The 9,834-nt window shown below is 40.0% G+C and overlaps 1 protein-coding gene across 1 annotated transcript; it reads left to right on the plus strand.

Annotated features, from left to right (window-relative positions):
• Window positions 1-750: 750 nt before the first annotated feature.
• LOC100960023 (lithostathine-1-beta) lies at window positions 751-3,472 on the plus strand. Its single transcript, XM_003801233.2, has 6 exons — window positions 751-786; window positions 1,081-1,190; window positions 1,808-1,926; window positions 2,222-2,359; window positions 3,044-3,155; window positions 3,363-3,472. Exons 2-6 carry the CDS (start codon window positions 1,127-1,129, stop codon window positions 3,428-3,430), a joined length of 501 nt encoding a protein of 166 aa, XP_003801281.1. The 5' UTR covers window positions 751-786; window positions 1,081-1,126; the 3' UTR covers window positions 3,431-3,472.
• The last annotated feature ends 6,362 nt before the right edge of the window (window positions 3,473-9,834 follow it).

Here is a 9,834-nt window from a genome sequence, read left to right on the forward strand (position 1 = left end):
TTTTTTGTTCTAGGTTTGCTTTTGACCCATGAATAAGAACGAATACTCTGTGGTGATTTTGGTAAGTATTAATTCCCCCACAGAGTCTATAACTTCACAGTAACAGGTAGTTGACTTAACACCAGAAAATTCACTGAAGCCTGACTTTGCCTCCAGCTACTTTGAACTTCATTTGGGCATTCTTATCCCACAGTTCTCTCCTGCTTGGACTTTGGGAACATCTGTATCATGTTAGCTACTTATGCACAAACTTGCTATAGTTGTTACTTTAAATTTATATAGCTACTAATACTTCTTATGTGAAATAATGGATCTTAAGATCCTGAGCCTCAAAAGTAAGGTAGAAATGACCTAACACACTAATTATGCTTAATCATTTGACTCAGTTGATCCCCACTTCATCATTACCCGAGACTAACATCCGAGAGAGGGTTCCATGTTACAGGAAGGAGAGGGAATCCACCCCTCCAGCTCCTTCTAGGACTGATAAGGGCTCTGGGAACTGGGCACCTGGTTGGTGCTGAGGAAGGACAAAGCCTGCTTTGGACTTTGACAATTTGCCAACCTGTTGTCGGAATGGATGTCATTTGTGACCCCTCCCGGGCTGTACCAGGAAGAGGCTACTCCTGGTGCCAGGATCTCTTGGTGTCAGTGCCCTCTGTAGACCCTATGACCCTGAATCCTGGCCCCACCCCTTGAGTAAAGGCTGTGGCTCCTGTCCCAGACCATCGTATAAATGCTCTGCCACTGCCTGGCCTGACAAGCCACCTGAGACCCAGCCAACAGGTAAGTGGGCAGCACAGGAGGAGGCACCTCTAACATGGGCTCTTCCCTTTTATCCTGGGCAAGATACGGGGTGATTCTTTGAAAGTTTCCAGCAATAATGAAACATATGCAGAACCATAACTGATTTGGGGTCACTCTGTCTGCATAATCGTCAAACCACAAGGGAAATATTTTGTGATGTGGGTTTCTCAGGGGGCCTTCCTGCTCTCAGGAGTTCAGAGTGGAGGCTGTAAGGAGGTATTAGGAGTTTTGGCCTTGACTTCTCAGAATGCTCTTCCCTCTGTTCTCCTGCAGAGATTGCTGATTTCTTCCTGGAGCAAGAGATCCCCTGTTGCTCAGCATGGCTCAGACCAGCACATGCTTCATCCTCCTCTCCTGCCTGACATTCCTGTCTCTGAGCCAAGGTGAGATCTTCTCTCCACCACCCCCTGCCTGCAGCCCTGAAGCCTTCCTCATTCCCATGCATATCCTTCTCCTTAAAAAGAGGCAGACTGGATTTCAAGCATTGGGTTGTTATTGCTTGATCTTTCTCCCTGATGTCATCCCATCAAATTCATCCTCACCTCATTAGGGAATTTGAGATGGAATTTTAAATGAACCTTTGTTAGTGGCCACTGGAGAAAGCATTAGTTCATCTGATTAAATCCATCTAGGATGGCCTGTTTGGGGATGTTTTCAGATAGAGAATCACTAATTGGATGGAGAATTGAGAGAATCGTATATGCAAGGAAACCCAGGCAGGCTTGGTTGGGAAAGGTCGAAGACTGTTCCTTAAAGGCAGAGATGCTTCAGCCCCAGAAATGAAGGCGTGTAATTAATGGAGACACGTTTGTTCAGCGTATTCCTTGTGTCATCGTGCCTTGAGCAAAGGAAACAAAGAGAGAGAATAGGTCGGATGCAGAAGAGAAAAGTGATCAGTTGCTCTGTGACCTCCTCTGTCCTGTGTTCCCAGAGGTGAGACTCAGAAGCTCCTACCTCACTGTGGCTGCCCTGACAGTCTCCTTTGTCTCTTGTTTCCCAGGCGAGGAGATCCACACAGAGCTGCCCAAAGCCCGGATCAGCTGCCCGGAAGGCACCAATGCCTATCGCTCCTACTGCTACTTCTTTAATGAAGACAAAGAGACCTGGACTAATGCAGAGGTGAGTGAGGAGGGCGGTGTGGGGAAGAGGGACTGAGGAAGTTGTAGCAGCTGCCACTTTCCAGTGTGCTCAGTGGCTTCAATGAGATAAAACCAGTCACCTCACTAACCCATCAATGTCCCCAGATTTTTAGTCCGTGTTGTGCTGTCACTCACCCCATTCCCATTTCAGATAAGTGAGAGCATCATCTGGAATAGTTGTGCACTGTTTTCTCAGCTACAACCCCCTGGGAGAACCTCGTGTCTCTCTCAAACTTTCCTCCTCCGCTGAATGCTCCATTTTCTTCCCCCCACAGCTCTACTGCCAGAACATGCATTCCGGCAACCTGGTGTCTGTGCTCACCCAGGCAGAGGGTGCCTTCGTGGCTTCCCTGATTAAGGAAAGCAGCACTGGGGACTGCAACGTCTGGACTGGCCTCCATGACCCTAAGAAGGTCAGTCTATTCTACAGTCACTTTTACCTCCTAACCATCAGAGTGATGTGAATAGCCCAGCACTTCAAAAATCAACCTTTAACATTTTTTATTATATAAAGGCCACTTCTTCATAGATCCTGTAATATGTGGGTAGTCACATTCTTTGCAGGTGGTTAGAATTAAGCTGAAGGCTGAATTTTCTTCATGGATAAACTTATTCTGTCAACTTTTATCAATGGACCTTTATGTACCACCTCTTACCTATTTTGTTGCTGTCTGTATTGTGAGAGAGAACTTTGCAGGGTATATAGAAGGGGAAACTGCTGTTAGAGAATCTATAGCTGGCATTTGAAAGCCTGGTATTATCATAAATATTCTATCCACAACTAAGGCATTGCCAGTAGTATGCTGGTTAGTCAGCATTGTGGGCCTCAGGCAAGACAAATCAGGAATCATTTTCTGTATGGACTTTCGTGGTTCTCAGAATCAAATTCAGAGTATATTGATGGAATAGGGTGAAGAGTTTTGTAGATTATGAAACAAGAAAAGCTTACAGTAAAATCAGAGGAAATTATATGATACTCAGGATGATCAGATTTATTCTTGCCCCATACTTTTACATTTTCTTGAGTATGCAAACATGACAGGTGTTTCTTCCTTTTCGAGTAACTGCTGCCCCTGTTCTGGCCCTCCCTCATCTAGAACCGCCGCTGGCACTGGAGCAGCGGGTCCCTGGTCTCCTACAAGTCCTGGGACACTGGAGCCCCAAGTAGTTCCAATCCTGGCTACTGTGCCAGCCTGACTTCAAGATCAGGTGAGACGCAGAAAACTAACCCAGTTTTTACTATTCTCTCCTACTTAGCTCTAGGGGTCTATCTAGGGCTGGGAATAGAGGGAACGTGAGCTCCCGATCCAGGGAATGGAAGGATATCTCCTCCTGTCTCTTATCCTGAGTCCTCGACCCAGGAGAGGGCACATTCCTTCTGGTCCTCTCAGTCTCACTCTTCTCCTTGGCTCATAGGATACAAGAAGTGGAAGGATGAGAATTGTGAGTCAACATTCTCCTTTGTCTGCAAATTCAAAAACTAGAGGCAGCTGGGAAATAAATATCTACAACTGGTCCTGCAATTATTACAGATTCAAAAATCAAACCGGAGCATTTCTCCATCTCAATCCGGACCTTCACTTTCCTCCTGAGTTGTATCACTGGCCATTAGTATCACTCCAGTCTTTGGTGCCCTAAACAAAGCAAATAAAAATTTTTTCCAATATTTTGCTGTCTTCTGTACCTATTTCCACATCCAAAGCACAGTTGTTTAGAATGGAAGTGATTGTAATACTCTAGAGCAGTGTTTTTCAACCTTTTTTTTTATCTCATGGCATACTTGAACCTATAATTAAACTTCAGCACACTTAAATTATGTTGATAACAAAAGAGAGAAAGACACTTATAGTGCTTTGAACTTCCTTCAAAAATAATTTAATGAATTATCTGTAAAATTTTCATGGCACCTCTAAGATCGTCTCATAGCACAGGAGCTCTAGGCCTTGCCTTTGTCTTTATACTCTTCTTAAACTCCATCCACATGTCACAGATGTTGGACTTCTGAACATATCATGGCCTTCCTATGACAAAGTAAAGAAGATAAATATTTTACCCACACTGTACATGTTAACATGGACCCAGTGTGAGTTATAGAAGTAATTATATTGTTGATCCACAGATGGCTGGACTATTTGATTCTCTAGGTCAGTGGTTCTCAAGCTTCCTAATGCCACGGCCCTTTAATACAGTTCCTGTGCATTGCAGGGTTGAGAACCCCTGCTCTAGAGGTATTCACATGCTTGTGGTCTGAAGAGGCCACATCTGTTCTCAGTTAGCAAGTTAAAGCCATGACTGGATTGACAATTTAAGGAGAATTCTCAAGTCTGGGGTGCTGAATGCATTGGTGGTGGAAGACAAGGGTCTTAGAGGCCAGAAATTTAAATGAGAATTCTGTTAAATGAGAATCATTAGACGTACAAATAAATAAAATATAAATTAGGTAAACAAAATGAACAGATATACTTAATTACCACTTTAAAGAGCCTATCATCAAATACAGTCACACTCTGAAGTACTGAATGTTAGAATTTTTTACAGATCAATTTTGCGGGGACACACTTTAGCCCATGCACTAGCAGTATCAATAATAGCATTAAAGGCACTATAATAAACCAACACAGTGAAACCTACATATTGTCAGTCTATATTAAAACAATAAGATCTGACAATATGTTATTAGTATCTATAGAATATATGACTTATACAGGCTTCCACATGTCTCTTATAACATTAAACACTACAAGGTAAAACAAAATATGATTCTAGAGAAAAAGAAGAGCATATTATAATGATAAAATGGCTAAAAGCATTATGATGATTATGCACATACTTGTACACATAACCAAACAGGCCTGAAATAAATAAAGCCAAAATTAATAGGGAGAAATAGATTTGAAATTACAGACCTCAACACACCACTTTAAATAATGCTTAAAACACCTGGATGTTCAGCAGGGAAGTGGAACTCCTGAAAATGTTCTAAATCAACTGAACAGACATCTACAGAAAGCTTCATTTAATTCCAGAAAAACATACATTCTTCTCAACCACACAAACACATGCTCTGGGAGAAAACACATATTTTCAATGAACAGTTTAAAATGAAGGAAAACAACTTCATGGCAATAACATCAAAAAGTATAAAATTTTTAGAAATTTATTTTAAAAAACAAGCAAATACTTGTACATTAGAAAGCACAAAACTTTGTTAAATAAAATTAGAGAAGACCTAAATAAAAGGAAAGATACCACATGTTCATGGACAGAGATCTGAAATTTAAAGTGGAATTACTCCTCCCAAATGATCTACAGATTTATCACAATCCCCATCAGAGTCCCAACTGTTCTTTATTCCTCTTGCCAAAATTGACAAATTAATGTTATTTATATTAGTAGCCTTATAGAAATTCAAATTTGCCAAAAAAATTTCACTAAGATTAGGCAAAATAATCCTTTTTTATTCATTTAATTTTTATTGATTATATTTTAGGGTATATGTGATATATATATATATATTTAAAATATATACCCTATATATTTTAGGGTATATGTGATATTTTCTTATATGTATAGAATACGTAGTTATCAAGTCCAAGGTATTTTGGGCATTTATCACCTTGAGTATTTTGTATGTGCTGAGAACATTTCAGTTCCTCTATTCTAACTTCTTCGAAGTATACCACACATTGTTACTAACTATAGTGAACCTGCTCTGCTATAGAACATTAGAAATGTTCTCTTTTATCTAAGTGCATGTTTGTACCCATTGGCCAACCTCTTTACATCCTCCCCTATGCACTCATCCCAGCCTTTGGCATCTAACATTCTATTTTCTACCTCCATGAATCAACTGTTTCAGTTCCCACATGAGTGAAAACATGGGATAATTTTCTTTTTGTGTCTGTCGCATTTCCCACAGACATTACGACTCCCAGTTCCATCCGTGTGGCTACACATCATGTGAATTTATTCTTTTTGATGGCCTAAGAGTATTGCATTGTGATTATGTGCCACATTTTCTTTATCGATTCGTCCACTGAGGGTCACTTGGACTGATTCCGTGTCTTTACTGTTGTGAGGAATGCTGCAATAAACATGCAAGTGCAGGCATCCTGTGAAGTATTATATCTTTTCTTTATTTTTCTCTGTGTTTTCTCTGCCAGTGGTTTTTATATTTTTGTGTTTTTCTGATGGTAAATAGTGTTCTTTTGCCTTTGAGTATGGGACATCCTTAAAGATTCCTTGTAAGGCCAGCCTAGTAGTGGTTATGAATTCCTTCAGCTTTTGCTTATCATGAGAAGATATTACCTCTCCTTCACTTATAAAAAAAATAAATTTGCTTGGCATACTAACCCCATAGGTCACAGATTTATTTTTCTTTTACAACTGTGAATATATCATCCTATTCTCTCCTTGCCTATAAAGTTTCCACTGAGAAATCTGCTGTTAATCTGATAAGAATCCTGTTATATGTGAATGAATTCTTCTCTCTTGGCTCTTTTAAAATCTCTTTTAGTCTTGACTTTTTCTCTTTTTCTGTTAAAGCAGTTAGCTTTAATGTCCTTGGCTTTGACTGGTCGACTATGATGTGCCATGGAGAATTTTTTGAAATGTATGTGTTTGGGGAGTGCTGAGCCTTCTGTATCTGGATGTATAAATCTCATCACAGACCTGGGAAGTTTTCATATATTATTTCATTAAATAGGTTTTATAACTCTTTTGTTTTCTCTTTACCTTCTGGGACACAAAACATTCAAGAAGTTGGTTGCTTTTTTTGTCCCATGTGTCACATAGGTTCGCTCATTTTATTCTTTTTTCTTTATGTTTGTCTGACTGGATCATTTCAGAAAATATGTCTTCAACTTCTAATATTCTTTCTTATGTTTGATTTAGTATATTATTGAACATATTTTGTATTTCATTCAATAAATTCTATAATTTCAGAATTTCTGTTTGGCCCTTTTTATGGTAACTATTTTGATAAGTTTCTAAATCATATCCTGAATTTATTCTTATTGTTTTTCACTGTTCTTTGGTACACCATTATCCTCCTTCAAAATTATATAAATTTCTTTTTCATTGAATTCTGTTGCTGGAGAATTATTTGCTTTATGGGTGTCATAGTCCCTTGAATTTTATTTTTCTTGTCTCCTTATTTTGATATCAGTGCATCTGATGTAATAGTCATGTCTTCCAAGATTTTGGATTTTATATTATAGGAGATGAAATTTTCACAAAGATATCCTGGTTGAGTGGGAAACTTCAGCTTTAATTTGGGGTGTATGTGTGGAATATCATAATTTCTGTATGATTTCTTTGACTAGAAACAATAGCAGTGGTATCTGTGATTTCTTTGATAGCTTAGAATGAAGTTATTAGTGGAGGCTGTGGTGAAGTTTTTCTGGAAACTGGGCAGGAGGTCTGGTCTTTGGACCTTAGTGCTGGCAGGGGTGGGTTTTCTCATCTGTCTGTCCTTGGCCTCAGGATAGGGTACAAAGGCACCAGTGTTAATGAGTGCAGGCAGGCTACTTCTTGAGCCTCCAGGTAACTGCAGTTGCAGTGATGGGACAACCCTCTAGGACACAAGTAGGTTTGCACTGGTGTTGGCAGTGGCTGCAGTGGTCTGAGCAGCTCAGTTCCCAGGCCTGCAGATGGTATGTGCAGGTGGGTGCCAGCTGTGGCAATCCTGACAGGTTGAGTGGGTCTGACTTTAGATCGCTGAAGAAGTGCTCAGGGACCAGTAGTAATGGACTGGACTGGACTATTCCCAGGACCCTTAGTGAGTTTGGGTACTGGGGAAGTGAAACCAGACTAGGTAGACCTATACTACATCCCCTTACCCCAGTGCAGTGCTGTCTGCAAGTCCTGGCTGAAGTAGGCAGGGGTGGGGTAATCCCAAGGCCACCCACAGAATGCTCAGGTGGATGCAGCAATAGTGGTTGCACAGCCCTATTACTGGGGAGAGTGGATTTGCTTTCGGTGGGAGTAGGCAGAAGGCTCGGGGGCATGCTCCTTACTTGTGCTTAAGCTGCACAACAACCTGCACAAGTTGCTACAGGCAGTGGAATTGGTTCTTAAAGTATGTGAAAATATGTGACTGCTCCTCTACTGGGGGAGAGGTCATCATTTCCAATGGAACCTACTTCAGTCCCAGTGGTGCTAGCTGTATACAGCAATGTGAAAGGTGCTCCAGGGACATGGAGATGCAGGGACAGTTGAGACCTAGGGCAGGATGCAGTCTGCTGGGAGCTAGAGTTTGAAAATTGCACCAAGTTGCAGCTGTTCAGGACCCAGGGGTTTGTGGGACTCACATGAACTCCTACTTTGTAGCAATTCCATTGCATGGTCTTTAGGAAACCCCTTCTTAACTTCGGGGTCTGCACAAGTAGAAGGAGTCTCCAGGGATTACAACTACACAGCTGTATATAGTGGAAATGTAAACCACTGGTGGTCTCTCAATTACTCTTTCTTTGCACTAGGGACCTCTCCAGGCTTCCAGCTGATCCTGGACCAGCGGACTGCCTCATTTGCCTAGTCTTCCTTGCTTTCAGGGCTTCCTGTTGCTTCTTGTTGAATTCCATTGTTCTCTCTGAGAATTCCATTGTTCAACTCTGCTGAAAGTGTTATTAAGCATATCTGCTCACTATTTTGATTCCTCTCTACGGGAGAACCCAAAACCAGGTGCATCTACTCAGCAACCTTTATGCCCCTCCACCCCAACTCAATACTAAATAATAAATATGAGCAAAATATCCGAATATGTATTTCTCCAAAGACAATGTATAAATGGCCAATAAGACACGGATATGATTTCAACATCATTGACCATCTGGGAAAGGCAAGCAAAAGCTATAAGGAGATACTAACTTACATATTCTCTAATACAACTATAATCAAAATCATACAATAACAGCATTAGTGACAATGTGGGGAAACTGGAATCCTCTTACACTACTGGTGGGATGTGTAAAACACTGCAGTTGATTTGAAAAACAGCTTGACATTTCCTCAAAATGTCAAACATGAATTTACCATATGATGAAGCAATTGTATTCCTAAGGTTCTACCTACTAAATAAAAACTTATAACCACACAAAAACTTGTACATGAATTTCTATACCTAGGTCGTTATTAATGGACAAAAAGTAGAAATAACAAAAATGTTCATCAAATTGATGAATGGCTGTTCACCACACTATAATCCCCAATCCCTGGTGTTCAAATCCTTTCATAATTCCCTCCTGTTTTGTGAAGGCTTTGGCCTAGTGACTAGATTCTGACAAATAGAAAATGGGAAAAGTTATGGACATTGCTTCTGAGATTCTATTACAATAAGAATATGACTTTCACTCTGAATACTCATGGTTTGCTTGTCACACTGTTTGTATACAGGCTTTTGAATTCCTGATATGTTATTTTTGACCCTCACTTTTAATTTTTTACTAGTTATCTAATTTTTTAGTGATATAGGAGACTACATCAAGTCTTCTAGCCCTTTTTTCTTGTCCATCTTTATCTGATTCTGATACATTTATAAGAGTTATAATATACATGTATATTTATAAAATTCACTGCCAAAATTTCCTCTTCATAGGACCTGCTGATGGTTTGTATAAGATTCGGATTATATGTTTTAGGTAGGCTTATTAAAAACCTCAGATACCACATCCCTTTTAATGGTTATTTAGTTTGGTTTGACATTTACACATTATACGCTGCCATTATTCAATGGCCATGAATCGATTCAGTTATCATATTCTGATTGAATATGTAAGCTTTTCTAGGAAATTCTATCTGCTCCATAAGTTTTGAATAATATTATGATAAAGTTATTTAAAGTATCTTATTAATAGTTGTTTTTATCTATTCTGCTAAGAAGCTGCTGATG

The sequence above is a fragment of the Otolemur garnettii genome, unplaced genomic scaffold, assembly GCF_000181295.1.
Source record: "Otolemur garnettii isolate 467f Iridium unplaced genomic scaffold, OtoGar3 scaffold00203, whole genome shotgun sequence".
Lineage (NCBI taxonomy): Eukaryota > Metazoa > Chordata > Mammalia > Primates > Galagidae > Otolemur > Otolemur garnettii.

Coding starts and splice junctions, on each gene's coding strand:
- LOC100960023 (XM_003801233.2), top strand. CDS start 1,127: ATGGCTCAGACCAGCACATGCTTCATCCTCCTCTCCTGCCTGACATTC. Junction 1,191..1,807: donor ATTCCTGTCTCTGAGCCAAG/GTGAGATCTTCT, acceptor CTTGTTTCCCAG/GCGAGGAGATCCACACAGAG. Junction 1,927..2,221: donor AGACCTGGACTAATGCAGAG/GTGAGTGAGGAG, acceptor TTCCCCCCACAG/CTCTACTGCCAGAACATGCA.